Source organism: Larimichthys crocea, chromosome X (assembly GCF_000972845.2).
Source record: "Larimichthys crocea isolate SSNF chromosome X, L_crocea_2.0, whole genome shotgun sequence".
Lineage (NCBI taxonomy): Eukaryota > Metazoa > Chordata > Actinopteri > Sciaenidae > Larimichthys > Larimichthys crocea.
The window spans coordinates 34,184,025-34,199,324 of NC_040020.1; the positions used below are offsets into that span (position 1 = coordinate 34,184,025).

General features: G+C 39.4%; 3 protein-coding genes across 3 annotated transcripts; all 3 read right to left on the reverse strand.

Annotated features, from left to right (window-relative positions):
* Positions 1-429: 429 nt before the first annotated feature.
* On the reverse strand, positions 430-3,746 carry LOC109139141 (CMRF35-like molecule 1). Its single transcript, XM_027282542.1, has 6 exons — positions 3,612-3,746; positions 3,204-3,524; positions 1,845-1,955; positions 1,716-1,757; positions 1,598-1,607; positions 430-648 (listed from the first exon to the last, which is right to left on the reverse strand). The coding sequence occupies exons 1-6, from the start codon at positions 3,646-3,648 to the stop codon at positions 567-569; spliced, it is 603 nt and encodes a 200-aa protein (XP_027138343.1). The 5' UTR covers positions 3,649-3,746; the 3' UTR covers positions 430-566.
* Positions 3,747-5,926: 2,180 nt separating this feature from the next.
* Positions 5,927-9,153, reverse strand: LOC109139140 (CMRF35-like molecule 3). The gene is made up of 6 exons (XM_019261742.2): positions 9,112-9,153; positions 7,372-7,713; positions 6,791-6,958; positions 6,390-6,476; positions 6,229-6,263; positions 5,927-6,100 (listed from the first exon to the last, which is right to left on the reverse strand). Exons 1-6 carry the CDS (start codon positions 9,149-9,151, stop codon positions 5,942-5,944), a joined length of 831 nt encoding a protein of 276 aa, XP_019117287.2. The 5' UTR covers positions 9,152-9,153; the 3' UTR covers positions 5,927-5,941.
* Positions 9,154-10,709: 1,556 nt separating this feature from the next.
* dnajb1b (DnaJ heat shock protein family (Hsp40) member B1b) lies at positions 10,710-15,110 on the reverse strand. The gene is made up of 3 exons (XM_010739002.3): positions 14,685-15,110; positions 12,444-13,045; positions 10,710-12,337 (listed from the first exon to the last, which is right to left on the reverse strand). The coding sequence occupies exons 1-3, from the start codon at positions 14,902-14,904 to the stop codon at positions 12,104-12,106; spliced, it is 1,056 nt and encodes a 351-aa protein (XP_010737304.1). The 5' UTR covers positions 14,905-15,110; the 3' UTR covers positions 10,710-12,103.
* Between the last annotated feature and the right edge of the window lie 190 nt (positions 15,111-15,300).

A 15,300-nucleotide genomic window follows, 5' to 3' on the forward strand; every position in this document is an offset into this window, starting at 1 on the left:
GTACAATAGCAGTGCAGCAAGTGCCATGCCTGTGAAGCTTAGTTGCTGAGACTGTGTCATAGAGGGGCAGGTAGACAAAATTCCAATAATAATAGAAACAACAATAATCTCACCCTCTCAAGTTCTAACTATCAAGTAAAGGATAATTGATATTAAAAAGTGAATCTAGGATAATCTGTGCTTTCCCTTTTGTAATGAATCCATCCGTATCCAAAGAATCTTATCAACCACAACTCAGCTCAGCTCAACTCAGCTTGTTCCTGATAAATTCAAACCAAACCAAAGTGATGGTGGCCTCTCTTCCTTGGAATCACTGGAAGATCTGGACTGACAAGCCAATGCATTACTTGTACGGCTCTTTTTAGGCTTGCTTGTCATATTTCTAGCTGTTGAAGGTTTGTTTGTGCGTTTTCCAAAAGCCCCATCACTACTTCTTTCAGGTCTTTTAGGTGGCAATGGTGTTCTACACATTGTAGAGTTGATGTTGTGCTTTTCTTGGACATTTGCAGGTGAATGTTTTGAATTTGCGGTACCTCTGGAGCAGCAAATGTTTTCGTAGATTTGATCTACGCTACATTCAGCTGCTGTGGACACAGATGTTGGTGGGCACAGTTTTGGGTGGGGAGTCTTCTTGTACTCAGAGATGACCTGTTGAAAATGGCAAAGAAATAACAGATCAGCAGGTAGGTCTCATGTGTTCTGCATTTTACTGATCTCTGCATTGCATTTCATCTCCTCCTCAGTTTACTGGCGGCAAAACAGCATAAATTATTAGCCTCATTAAATTTGCACAGTTAATATAATAAATATCAGAAAACATTATAAGAATAATGATGAAAATGGAAATTAGAAAGATAAAACTGGATTGTGCTTCATCTCACAGGTTCATCAAAAAAATCCACCTACCGCACATCTAAAGCTCTAAATTCATTTCCCACATAGACCAAAGAGTGAGAACGGAAACCTGTGGTTACAGTTGTTAGTTTAGTGAGAGGGGTTACTGAGAGAGACTATTTGGGGTCTTCCTATGTGTAGTGTTCCTATGCGCAGGCAGCCAGTGCAGTCTTGATTAACAAAAAAAGATACAACTTTATTATTTATTATTTAGAGAGCTTTAGAGGTGCTGGTAAGGAGGGTCATTTTTACCTTGGCTAGCTGTTCCCAGTCTTTTCTCCTGGCTGTAGATTTATATTTACCAAATATACATAAGACTGGAGACTGAAGATTTACCTTGTCATCTAACTGTATTTTTTAAAATTTCAAACTGCTCCGTCAATGCAACATTCTTGGACCTTTGGAAACCCCCATAATTATACAGACCTCTGAAACAGGAACAGAAACTGAAGCATCCTCATCTAAATTTTATTTATTTAATTTTGTCATGACAAGTCATGTTTCTCTAAGAAGCGTTGCTTTGCTGTGAAGAGACATGTTAAACTTTCTGTCTCATACCTCTCTTTCATCTCCACTGACGAGATCTGTGCCGTTATAACAAACTTGTTGTTGAGGTTTTGAGTTTGTTCTGCATTTCCTGAAGTAGATTACCAGCACAGAGATAGTGAGCAGAGCAACAGCCAACAGCCCGACAGTAACATACCACACGGTGCCTGACCAAAAACAAACAAAAAAAGCCTCAACAATCATAAATAGTGCGTCGTCAGCTGATATTCATGCACTAACCGCATGAAATGATAAAATACATCATGAAGAGTCACCTGTGTTGATGTTTTGTTCTACTCCACTGGTGCTGTTTGGGGCTGTTAGGTTGGATGAAATATTATGTAAGTTTATCTATCTTTAATTCATATTTATGAGGATTAAAATTAAAATCTCTCTTCACCTACCTGATGTAACGTTTGTCACCATACTGGTGTCCATTCCAGGTGTTGACTGTGTCGAGTTGGAAATAATTGTCCATGTGGGAGAAAGTTCAGGTATGGCAGGAGTTGTAACAGCTGTATGGGGTGGTAGAAGAATTCAGAATCCTTACTTAAGTAAAAGTACCAATACAGCAAAATGCTTCATTAAAAGTCGTACTAATTCTGCAGTGAAATGTCCCCTGAGTGATACGTTTCACATTATTAAATTGTTAATACAGATGCATCAAGTTTCTAAACAGAATTTTACTGTTGCAGCTGTTTGAGGTGACGCTTGTTTTAATGGATCAGTGTGTAGAATTTAGTGGTATCTACTTGTAGTTAATTACTCCAATCACCTAGCTTAAAAAACGTGAAAAGTCCTATCTAGAGCCGTGTTTAGTTTGTCCATTCTTGGCTACATGGCAGGTCAACATGATGGAAAATAACCTGCAGTATACATTGTTATCTTATTTTCAGGTGGAGCCTATCCCAGCTGACTTTGGGCGAGAGGTGGCGAACGCTCATCACAGGACACATAGAGAACCACCCTCACATTACCACCTACGGGCAATTTAGAATCACCAATTAGCCTATTATTAACTGTGGGAGGAAGCCAGAGTACCCGAAGTGAACTCAAGGGAGATATCGGGAGAACATGCAAACTCCACACAGAGAGGCCTTAGCCAAGGGTTGAACCTGGAACCTTCTTGCTCTGAGACAACAGTGCTAACTAGAGCCCCCTAAATCTTACTCACTGGACCTTTAACTCATATACAGTTAAGTCATTTAGACCTGTGGTTCCCAAGCTAGGGTTCTGCCCTTGTCCTGAGGGTCACAAGATATATTTAAGGTTATTGAGCTGATTAGGATTAATGAGGTTGGAAAGATCAAAGTTCCTGAAAGTATTTTTTATTATTTTATCTAATATTTGGTTATTGTGGTGTGTGTGGGAAATACTGGAGATTGTACCTCTACTCCTCTTAAAATATCTGGAACCACAGGATTATTATCTAAAATTGCATTGTATTTTCAGAATCAGAATCACTTTAATTAGCCAGGTATGTGTATACACATGAGGAATTTTGCTCTCGTAGTGCAAACATATATAGACATAGGTACAGTTAAAAAAACAAAACAAAACAGAGGACTTATAAACATATATCGATCATATTTTGTATGTAAAATATGAATCTTAGAAGTAACATATCATATCATATATCAGATCTCGCTGAAATGTACTGGAGTATAAAGTAGCATAAAATGGAAATGTTTAAGTACCTTCATAACTGCAGACAAAACAGAAGTAATCAGTGCACGATAAGAGTAAAAAGATCATGCACGTACCTTCCTTTACAGTAAGATATACTGCAGTGAATGTATCAAAACCAGGCCTGTCCACTGCACACCAGTATCTTCCCGAGTCTGACAGCTGGAGTTGACTGAAGGTCACGGTGAAAACTCCGTTCCCCAAGTCCACCAGAATGATCCTCTCTGACTTCACTCTTTCACCAGATTTTACAGTTGCCAGTATATCTGTATTGGCTGTACATGGATCCTTGCAGAAGTATTTATGGTTTTTCGTCGCAAAACTGTGTGAACACTGGAAAGACACTTCTCCCCTCTCGAATCCCTCTGTATTGATGCTTGCTTCCACTGTCCACTTAGCTGCAAGGATTGCACCATGTGACAAGAATTAAAGATCTGTTGAGGTGTTTAATTAAATGAATGGGTGTATTTCATAAACACACTTACCATATAGAAGTAAGAAGAAGACGGAAATGGTCTTCATTCTGATTCTGATCTGTGGTCCCTCAAAGCTTATCTTAATGGTGCTGAAATGACATGCTCTATCTTTGCACAATCTTGTGCAAGTGAGGCAGCATCTGTATGAGCTCTCAAGTACATCCTCCTTCCTGTGGTTGGGTGTAGGCAACAACCTTGAAGAAGAGAAGCATGCATGGATAAAGATGAAGTGAGAGGATCGGTCTCTGATGCATTCCCACACTTTTAGTAATACAATACTTGTTTCATGTGTAGTTTACAATACAGGTGAATTTTTAAAAAAGCAGGAACTGAAATTTAACACATACCACACATGACCGACCTACAATAACATACCAAACTACACTTCTACTACTGTACAAGTCAAATATATAAAGCATAGTAAAAACACAGAAAAGTTCTCACCTGAATCTGCTGTCTAGCAGTGCTATCAGACTGTTGCATATAAAGACTGTAAACATGGGGACATTGCTATTATGGCTCTGTCCAAAAGGAACTGGGATATTGTGGCTTTTATAATAGTGGTGCTGGCCAGTGGATTTTGTTTGCCACTGAGTTGTTGTTCTCTGTTTTTTTAGTCTTTCTGATTTTGTCCAAAATTATAATTACAAAACGAGTTGGGCCTATAAATTAACTTTATGTTAGTGTGAAAGGAAGAATATTACTCAATTTAAAGAACAGGTGACAGACATGGGGGCGCCTTCAAAATAAAGCAACCTTGCAGATGTGAGTCATTGCAGGTAAAACATTAAGTCTTGGTATGTGTCTGCATGGATTTTCCACTTGTAGGCGGAGGTCTGAAAACAGTGACAAAAGGTGTGTCATTGTCTGACACTTCTCTGACCTCCTCACACCTTTTCTGTGACTCAGAGCTATTCCAAGCAAGTGCATAACAGCTTATAAATACAGAAATGTACAAGCATTGAATCAAAATCACCAGGGCCCACAAGAGATTGACAGCAAAAGTTACCCATAACATACAATGAGCACAATAATTTCCAGTTCAACTGAGATATGAAATGCGAGGGTCACACTGCAAAATTAACCTGCCTTCAGTAAAGTGAGCAAAGTTTCTGCAAGATTCATATCGATGAAAATAGCAGCATAACAGCAAATAGCAGCATAACCATTTTGGTCACACTCACCACTCTCATTGCACTGTTTTTTGACCACACAGCAGCTGTTTCCATGAAAGACAGACAATTAGTGACGAACAAATGAGCACAGTGAAGCTTTTAGCAGCTGAGGAGACACATATTTAGGCAGCAGAGAATAAAAACGAAAGAAAGTGTTTGAAGTAGCACATTCTAATGACAGGTATGTCACTTTGTCATCTATGTGGCTTCAGATGTTTTCCACCTGTGTATGTATCCTGACTGCAACCTGACAACAAAACCAAGATGATGCCAACCTTTGTTCACAACGCAATGTTCACTTTAATTTAACATTTTTGGAAATATATATGACCTCTTGGCCTCAGTGGTAGTTGGAGATATTGGTTCTGTTTTTGTTACTGATGTGTTTGCACATATGTAAAGGCCATTCAGATCATGGCAGCAATGAAAGAAAGACAATCGGAAGATAAATGGGTGACTTGAAAGTGTTTCTGAATGAATCTTTATCACTGAGCTCTAAGTTGTGTGTAGTCATGTTGAGTCATAACATATGCACAGTAGCACCCTCTGCAGGCCTTACTGCAACACTGCTTTGAATTTTATGAAGAGAAACTCCGCTTCTCGAACCGACAACAGCAGAAATGTACTCACTGATGAGGATGTATTGAGTGTGTTATGTGCGTATTATTTCGTACAGTATTGTGTGTATTTCCTTTTTATGTATGCATTTTGTGTTTGGTTGAAAAATTTCATTTCATATGAACAAAAAAAGAAACCTCATGAAAACCAATACTAGTGCTTTGCACAATGAAAGACAAAAGGTTAAACAATTTTTTATTTCATTTAAACATGACACCGCAATGCAAAGTTAAAATATAAATACACAATAAAATGTGTCCTGTATTTCATTTATCAGTTTTTAATTTCACCCCACCAGATTAAACTAAGACTTATTGATCTTATTTCTGTTCTGGAAGTTGCCCTGGACAGCAAGGACCTCACTCATTAAAATTGTCGTAAGAAACTATAATAATATAATATAATATAAATAATAATTAATAATATAATATAATTATAGAATATACTATCATAGAATATAATATACAAAATGTAAAGGAAATATATGCACTCTTTCCTTTAATTGATTTATAATGTAGAGCAGCTCCAAAACAGAATAAACCCTGCTCAGTCCAGACTTTTGGGATCGAGTGCCTGGTAGATGGCTGCATACTGGGAGGTAGAGGACGGAGGACTGGACTCTGGATCAGCAGCTGGTTCTAAAGACTGCAGTCTCACTGCAGTCGGAGTGGAGGAGGCATCTGTATTCTCCTCACAGTAATCAGCCTGTAAATAAATAAGAAGCATCACTAACCAACTAATTTTATTTGATAATTACACTTGTGGTTAAAACAGTCATGTTCAAAACATTTTCATCAAAATAAAGACTGGTAGATGACAATAAAATCACTCACCTCACACTTGTTTGCTTCAGATCTGTTCCGACCTTCTGAAACAAACAAGCGAAAAGATTCATTGAAACGTCTGTGTGCAAACACGTGAAAGAGTTTTGGTTCAAGATCAAACTGTGGAGTGAAAGTAGTGCACATGTTTGCCTGTGTCTCAGCTAGATTACCTCTGCAGTGTCCGTAGAATATAAGAGGTATGATGGCACAGACAAGAACAGCCAGGCTCACCGAAACAATGATAACCACCGTGGTATCTGCAAAGAAACAGACCCTGACATACATATTTGAAATCCAACATCCCTAACCAATTTGCAAGTCTTTATTCATGCCCTCTGAGCCAGAAACACTTGTAAGCGTGTATGCCCTTTGACATGTTTACTGTGTGTTGCAGTTTTGCACGCTGACCTATTTTGGGGGGCTGCTACAGCTTCCAGACTAGGTGTGATGAGAAACCATCTCGGTTTTACCCTTCAGCAAATGAATGTAAAGGCTCAAACATCAAAGTGAAGTGAAACACTAAGCAAAACACATCTAAGTGGAGAAGCACAGCTGCTTATCTGTAAAATACCTGTGAGTTTGATTTCAACTTGCTGGATGTTCTTCTCCTCTGCAGTGGGCATGGTTAATGCTGCTGGTGATGGTGCAGTGCTGGACTGAAAGCTGCCTTGGGACAGAGTTTCTGCTTCATTCTGCAGGGTGGTGGTGGAGGGAGGAGATCCAGAAGGAACAATGGAGGCTTTGAGAGGACAGGATGGAGGATGATTGGCGAGGAATAATGTGTACGTGCATGTGTTTATGCACTCATGTGATATTATTACTGCTAAATGAGTGAAGAAGACACATCACAAGATATACAGTACACATAATAACATCAGAATTCCCATCCAAAACAAGACCAGGCTGTCAGCTACATGAATATTCTGGCAGATTCAGTATGTTCAGTAAGTCAATACAAGATTTATCGTATCTGTTAAAAGTTTATCGACACATTGATAATCTTTATGTGCTTTTATAGCCTACGGACAGAATAAAAGACAAAGAGTTTCTTGTTCCAGTCCAGACAGATGACTGTAATCTACAGTTAACAGAACATTGTTTCACACTTTGTTTGAAACCACCAAGTCTCAAGAGATCTAACCAAAAACTTACCATTTAATACTATGAGATTGACCTCCTGGTACAACACATTAAAGGTATTCCCCACTCCACAGTGATAGCTCCCTGCATCTGCCATCTTCAGCCTCTTCATGGTCACGCTGAAGGCTCCATCTCCACTGCTGACCTCCATGCTGTATCTCCCTCGCCGTGTGACGGCCAACATCTTGTTCTCAGTCTGAATTATAGTGTTTTCTCTGGAGCAGACTCCTTTGCAGAAGTACATGTTGAAGTGTTCGGGGCTGTTGTGTGTGGTCCAACTACCTGAGCAATGAATTGAGACCTCACCACCAACATGGCCACTCACCACCACTGCTGAAGCGTCCACACATACAACTGCAGTATGAGACAAAAGAGCCTGGTTAAAACTGTCGATCCCAGTTGGGCGGATTGAATGAATGTTGAAATGTGGATGAGTGCCTTGACAGGGAAGCTTACTACAATAAATGATATGCATGCTACAGTTTTTAACCCTCACTTGTTTTGACTGATTGTTGTTTGGAGGTGATTAATCGTGGAGAGGAGGAAATATATGGAGGATAAAGTGAATACATAATAAATGACCCAAGATGAATTTGGCCACAGATCAGCTGGGAGCAGTCCTTGAGTTGCCAGAACCTTGGGTTCATAACTAAGTGTGCAATAGGTGTCAAATGTTACAGACATGATCTAATAGTGTTCAAAAGATTGGGACTGGAAGATTGCATAAGAGTTGATGACATTGTTGATGACACAGAATGTATCTATGTATATATGCATATGTATATATGTATGACCAATTTCTTTGCAAATAAACTCTGAATCCGAGTCAGAGTTGACACTTCTTTCTTTAACATCTTCAAGAATTCCCATGACCATATCTACAGTACCTCTGTTTCTGCTTGCAAGTTAGTTACGTTTCTGTGATATTAAGATTATCATTTATTTGGTCATGTTTCAGATTCACCTGGTAAAAATAAATCCAATATGCCATTATACCATCTAGTCGCTAACTGTGTCTGAGCAGGCTGTATGTGGCTTTTTAGAGCTTCTTTTGACTAATAACAGATATTGTGTACTGCAAAAGCCTTTAGAGTGAACCAAAACAATGAAGATGGCTAAACAATGAGCTGAAACTCACTTGTAAAGATCTGTAAAGCTGAAGAAGGCTTCAGCTATGGATGATAATTCTCTGGAGGTTCAACAGTGTAAACAACCCCTTTTTTACTTAATCACATTGTTTTCATATCATCACCCTCATTTTCATTTTAAAAAACATCAACTTTTATAGTACTCATTGTTTAACTGTTAGCGTTACATGCAATAAGAGAAACTGTGCCGTTTTTTTCCCTACTTATTTTGGAAATTCCTATAAATAATTGAGATTTCAAAAAGTAAAGGTATGGAGTCGAGCCAAGATCATCGTGTTTCTGTGGTATGTGTCTTAATCCCTCAGTGAACAGACACCTCTTTCAGTGTTTTTGTTACAACTCTCAGTGTATTACAAAATTAATAAGCTTCTTCTGCTATTTTACAAAAAAATATGTTGATACAGTTTTACAATATCTTATTGAAAATTGCCTTAATTGCAGTTCATCAATACATTTAAATGTATTAACAATAATACATAAACTGTCATAAGCTTGATAGTTTGCTTCCATCCACTTATAAGTTAATGGTAAATTCAGAATGCTGCTTTTACAAATAAAACATAGCGATATAAATGTTTTCTAGAGAGAAATACACCAAACTTACCTGAGAAGCAGCAAAAAATAAAGACACAAATAATCTTCATTCTTTATCCTGGTTAAAAACAAACAAAAGAAAAAGTATCAGAAAAAGTGCTGCCGCCTGCTTCAAATTAGTCATCTGATTGAGTTAGAAAAGCTGAGTGCCTTAATGATCCGGCAAAGCTACAAAGATGCGATTGTGCAGAAAATGATTGCAGTGCTGTTTGTCTTCATCTCGTGTGATCAGTAAGCGGCATGATTCGATTTTACAATGCCATTACTTTTTTTTTTTTTTAAGAGAGCATAATATAGTTTTCCACACCCACTTTACCCCGTTTTGCTCTGTCACTCTGGTCTGAAGACTCAGCTCATGACTGTGATACAGTATAAACTTGTAATAAACATGCTCATGGTCATTGTTCAGGCTCTGTTTGCCTTTGAGCATCTACATTACTTGAAGCTGGGGGGCATCAAACTCAACAGGCTGTCTTCTGACTATATCACGGGTGTTAGAAGCCTGAGGTCTGTTTCATGAAGTAAGATTTACAGGCCAAACCCTACTTACTTTAGCAAATCCGATGTGTTTCAGAAAATGTGTTTTTTTAGGACAGTATAAAAATAGAAAGTATACTCAGAGGAATCTTTCATTTACAAGTTTTACAAAATTTTACATAGTAATATTTTTTTTACCTCGGTTTGACTTACCAAAAAATCTGCAACTGCCATTGGTCGTAAACCACCAAAACCAAGTGGCAACCTCTGTGGCTGTGAAGTGAAGCACATGCAAAGTGCCAAAAAACTGCAGTTCCTCAAATGTACACTTGAGGCTGGCTAGAGAATGAGTCAAACTGATTGGATCAATGCCAAATCTGTCAGAATTTGGTCCCTAGACTAATTTGTTTTCACTGTACTTATTTTAGTTTCAGGGTTATGCTGAACAAATTTTGTGTTACTTTAAATAAACATGGATTTCATTTGTCAAATAAACTAATACTGCATTTGCTTTTGTTGAATATATGTAATTTTGTATTACATTTCCTCTTTCTGGCAATATAGAGGTCAGTCATAGATGGAAATTGGGGTAACTCTGGCAGAATACTGGGTCAGTAATTACTTCTTACAGGATGTCAACTGACTGACATACGAGTCTGTTCTGGCAAAGCACTCTTCAGCCTTAGTACATGGTGTGTGCACTTATCTGGGGCAGCTACCGGGCCTCTCCGTTATCTGAGAAAACTGATACCACTTTCATTTTCTGTCCATTCATTATGGTGCTGGAGCTAGCAACCAGATTAGATTAGTTTAGCATTATTACTAAAAGAAGGGGGAAACATTGCTGGTCAAAAGTTTAACAAAAGCTATATTCTAAATCGTATGCAAAATGTACTGTAGAAACAACAATTTGCAATATTACAGAAACCACACTAGCTGTTTCCCTCTGTTGCTAGTCTTTGTGCTATATGCTTTACTAAACATGTGTACTAGAAAGCATGATTTTGAGACATTGCAACCACTTTAAGAGCCAATTACAGTCCAATATGCGACTTGCACAAATGTGATATGTAAACATGAAACATCCAATTTTACAGTGTTCCAGCCAACCTACAGTTTAATACGGAGAGATCAGAGGTGTAAAACAGTTTTTTATTGTAGCAACAAAAAAAGAAGCAAGCAGGTCCTGTCATTGGTCAGATACAGTGACATCAATTTGTGAATGTGAAGGAATTTGATCTTGTGTCCACATAAATGATGAATAGCCAGGAATTCTCCCATAGAGGAATAGAGGCACAGCATAACAGAAAAAAACATATTGAACTTTTGCCAAAGCTTCTTTACGTGCTTCTAGAAGGTCGCTTTAAAGGCAAGGTCACTAAAAAAAAAGCGCTTTCGCCTCTGTTTTCAGAGGCTCGCTGACTCTCTCGTGTCTCACTGTCTGAAACACAAACTGTAAGGCCACTCGGTTAAAGTTTATAGCACCAGATTTTCACTTGTTCATTGCTCTTTCCATAATGATTGCTTTGTTGCATCACTTATCCAACGATTTCTCATTTGGATGTAAAAGCATTCAAAGCAACATATAAAATCTTTCTTTATATCCTAGAAGTGTAGATCTCTCCATCAGCAACTACTTAATAAGTGCTCTGTCTTAACTATGTAAACAATTCAATGAACATTTTCATGCAAAAAGGAAACCTCTTTCTCAGAGAACCTTTATTACCGACAATAGTTCCCACAGAATAGTGCACATATGTGTTCTTATAATACATTTTTGTTTCATCAAAATATAACTTTAGTAAACCAAACACCAAACAATGGAAGTCATATTTACATTCTCGCCTTGGAAATGCTACAGTCATTCGTTTAGCACTTTACCAAGTTGCTTTTAATACTATCGTTGACAATCCCAGCCCATGAGTCTGTCCTTTATTGTCTGGTGTGACTTATAACTCCACATGAATGTCTACGTGATGATTGACAAGTAGTAGTTGGTAGGGCTGGGCGATATATCAATATTTTGATCTATATTGATATATTTTCAAATGCGATATAGCACGAGACCATATCGTTTATATCGATACAGTTTATTTTGCATTAAAATACTATACATTTCTTCCCATAAACTGCCAGTTCACTTTTATTTCTCCTCTCCCTCTGTCCAGGTCTCCCGCTGCTCGTTGATGTTGTCATGTCAGAGTCTCCAATAACTCCAGAAAAAGTCGCTACATTTGTCGCTAGTTGCTTTTTTGGGGAAAAAAAAATCTATATATATATAGGGTAAATATATAGCAAGGTTAGAGGTGGTGCACAGGTGTGTGTGGTGGGAGTGCGATTTACAGGCGGGCCATTTATAATAGACCTATGAAATTATCTCGCCACGGAAAAAATATCAATATATATCGAGTATCGCCATTCAGCTAAAGAATATCGAGATATGCCTTTTGGTCCATATCGCCCAGCCCTAGTAGTTGGCAGCTTAGTGTGATATTTGTAAAGTCCTGGAGGTCAGCTGGTCTTGTTTAAGATCGTGGGAGGACCTGAGCGATGGTGTCCCGGGCACTCTGGCTGAGCCTGTCTGGGAACCTGACCTCGTACTCCACTATTAGGTCACCTCGACGATCGGGCCGTTTTGGATAAGGCAGCCCCTCACCACTAATGCGTCGCTTCATCCCGGGCTGCACGATATCTGTTGATGAGACGGTCACCGTTTTTCCTTCCAGGGTGGGCGCGTGGACTGTGGAGCCACACAAGGCCTGATGGGAAAATAAAAAGGAAAGAAAATCAGAAATTAAGATGAACTATTAGGATCTTCATTCGACTCGTGATTTCCTAAAAAAGTTACATGTCATTTTAACTTACATCTCTGAGTGAGATCCTTGCTGGGTAAATTATGTCAGAGCCGTCCCGTTTGAATACCGAATGGGGCTTGTCCTTCAACACAAAGACCACGTCAGCTGGAATGTTTGTGGGAGTCTGGTCCCCCTCTTTTGGAAACGTGATTTTCGTGCCCTCTTTCCACCCCTTCTTTATCTGCACCTCCAGGATTTTATCTTCTGTCCGTAACGATTGCCTGTCAGGGTTCAGCCTTTTACGAGAGATCTTCATTCTCTTTGTGCAACCTGACAGAACTTCCTCCAGGGTCACCATGAGATCATGAACCACAGGGGGGTCCTGTTGTTTCTTGACTACACTGCTGTGACTGCCCATTCCTCCCATGCCAGAGTTGAAAGAGCGAGGGAATCCACCCATTCCAGGGGCCCCCATCCCAAAGCGGGCAAAAGGGTCGTCAGTGTCCATGTCCTCATCCATGCCTCCATTGCGGGCACCAAAGAACTGCCCGAAGGGGTTACGTCCACCAAAGAATTCTTCGAAGATGGCATGAGGGTCGCCCTGGAAGGTGTAGCTGAAGGTGCCAGGGCCACTGCCACCACCTCCGCCTGTGGGTCCTCCGCCTTTCAGACCTGAGTGAGAGAAACAATCAGTTAGTACATTAATCACTAAAACGAGCTGAATATTTTGTGGGTACATTCCTTTACAGTGCTGTTTCATCGTTATAGAGAGTGTTGTTCTTTAGGACCTGGTGTTATTACATTATTATCTTCTGCAATTCATAATTCACTGCATATAAATTTGGATTTATTTAGATTATATCATCTTTCATGACATTAAGGTCATAATTTGATTCTATTGCCCAAATTACTGTCTAACACTACAGAACAATACATGCAAGTCATGTTTGTCCAGTGGAATCACGGCATATTCATCACAACAGTAATACTTGTTTTTAAAAAAGTATTACTGCAGCAGACAGCTTAACGACTACAACCGTTGCAGGTGTAGAATTTTGTAGGTTTGTGCCACATGTTTAATGGTGGTGTGTGTACACAGTGAAGCTGAGGTTCATGTTCAAGTTCAAATGCAGTTCAGTTTTGCCCTTATAAAAACTCCTAACAACTTTCTATTGATTTGGAATCGAGCCAGGACAGATAAAAAGCAAATACTGGATCTTAATTCATTTTTGTTAAGATGGCATGGTCACTGTGGCTTTGTTGTGTGCATGTTTTGTTTTTTTTGTGGTGTTTCATATATATGTGTGCACCGCCGCTTGTTCTTACTTTGTATATAGTCTTTAGCTTTTATTTGTAGTTTTATTTCTTATTCTATTTACTCAAACTTCATTGGCAACAACTATTTAACTTCTTTGCACCGGGTTAATTTAATGCAGTTTAACTTTAATATATGTTTACTGAAGTATAGGTTCATTTTTTTTTTAAAGTATGTTTTTTTACTGTGTGTTTACTGTCTAACTGTATGCATGTGTTGCCATCCAAACTTCTATAATTATATTTATGGGTTACTAATGTTTCAATGTTAATGAACATTGTTATGCAATGAGATGCATGCAAACCTGCGTGCACTGTTGATCCACATGACGCCGTTGCCATGGCAACACACCAAGCGCCATACTGGAGAGACTCCTCATCCACAAGTGTGTCAAGTTAAGAAAAATCTCCACTGTAACATCTGATACTTTTACTAATTAAAAGTTCCCTACATTCATCAGCACGTATAAATATTTTAATAGTCGTGTCCTTCACTTAGTTACCATGGTGACCAAACAGCCAAGGCTAATAAGGGTAAAGTATTTCAGTCCATTTCTGTAACACTGCCCCACCTGTCAGGTTTCCATGCACCAAAATCAACACTGACTTCAACGCCGCGCTAATCCCCGCCCTCTCCTAACGTCAATCAAACACGGACTAAGTCTAACTCTACCCCACATCAGCTGGAGAGTTTGTCATTGACTCCCTCCTGTTGAAACATGCAGGTTAATGTGAGTTTTTTTCCTGCCAGCAGAGCCTCGCCTCTCTCCTCTGTGAGCTCAGAAATAAGCCACGGGCTGCCAGACAGAGTGGAGAGGGAGGGAGCGCCATGACAGGATAACGTTGACGTCTGCTCGGACTCCTGCGTGTCCTTTAGATGTAGTTACCTTATCGGCACACACCTCATGTACTGATACAGCCGATAGCTTCACTCTCTCGTTATAACACGCTTAATGACACTTGTTTGAAGACGAATAATGAAGTTAAACCTCCTTACCTTCTTCACCATAACGGTCGTATATGTCCTTTTTCTTTGGGTCGCTCAAAACGTCGTAAGCTTCAGCGATCTCTTTGAATTTCTCCTCGGCTCCCGCTGACTTGTTTTTATCGGGGTGATAACGCAGAGCCTGCTTACGATACGCTTTCTTTATATCGTCCTCCGACGCTCCTCTCTTAATTCCCAAAATGTCGTAGTAGTCTTTACCCATTTTGACCATCCAGCGGCCTCTTTAGTAAAAAAAAAAAACAGTTCAGAAGACACAAGCAGTTCAGTAGCACGTCCTCGCTGCGTCCTCCGTCCCAGCTCAGAGCGCTGTGCCCCGGAGATTTTCTTTATACGCGGCGCAGAAACTTCCAGAGTTTTCCATAACCAGCCCGAACAATCCCAACTGTCAACAGTTCAACCGACACGCCCAGAGGCACGTCACGTCATGCTGCATTCAAGTACAGCCGGAAATGTTCCCGCACACAGTCGGTTACATACCATGCCTTATCAGTCGCCCCGAAATCGGGATGGCTATAAACAACACAACAAGAACATGTAGGCGTGGGTTATCTTTTTAAATAAGTATTTAACTTTATTTAGATAGAAAGAATTCACAACGTCCCTATGG

What these genes read in the sequence shown, in the direction of transcription:
- LOC109139140 (XM_019261742.2), bottom strand. Translation starts at nt 9,151, where the DNA reads ATGAAGATTATTTGTGTCTTTATTTTTTGCTGCTTCTCAG. An exon ending in TATTTTTTGCTGCTTCTCAG is followed by an intron (nt 7,714 to 9,111) that starts GTAAGTTTGGTG and finishes CTCATACTGCAG; the next exon opens with TTGTATGTGTGGACGCTTCA. An exon ending in AGTTGAAATCAAACTCACAG is followed by an intron (nt 6,477 to 6,790) that starts GTATTTTACAGA and finishes GTTTCTTTGCAG; the next exon opens with ATACCACGGTGGTTATCATT.
- dnajb1b (XM_010739002.3), bottom strand. Translation starts at nt 14,904, where the DNA reads ATGGTCAAAATGGGTAAAGACTACTACGACATTTTGGGAATTAAGAGA. An exon ending in CGACCGTTATGGTGAAGAAG is followed by an intron (nt 13,046 to 14,684) that starts GTAAGGAGGTTT and finishes TCTCTCACTCAG; the next exon opens with GTCTGAAAGGCGGAGGACCC. An exon ending in CAAGGATCTCACTCAGAGAT is followed by an intron (nt 12,338 to 12,443) that starts GTAAGTTAAAAT and finishes TTTTCCCATCAG; the next exon opens with GCCTTGTGTGGCTCCACAGT.
- LOC109139141 (XM_027282542.1), bottom strand. Translation starts at nt 3,648, where the DNA reads ATGAAGACCATTTCCGTCTTCTTCTTACTTCTATATG. An exon ending in CTTCTTCTTACTTCTATATG is followed by an intron (nt 3,525 to 3,611) that starts GTAAGTGTGTTT and finishes CAATCCTTGCAG; the next exon opens with CTAAGTGGACAGTGGAAGCA. An exon ending in ATATCTTACTGTAAAGGAAG is followed by an intron (nt 1,956 to 3,203) that starts GTACGTGCATGA and finishes CACCCCATACAG; the next exon opens with CTGTTACAACTCCTGCCATA.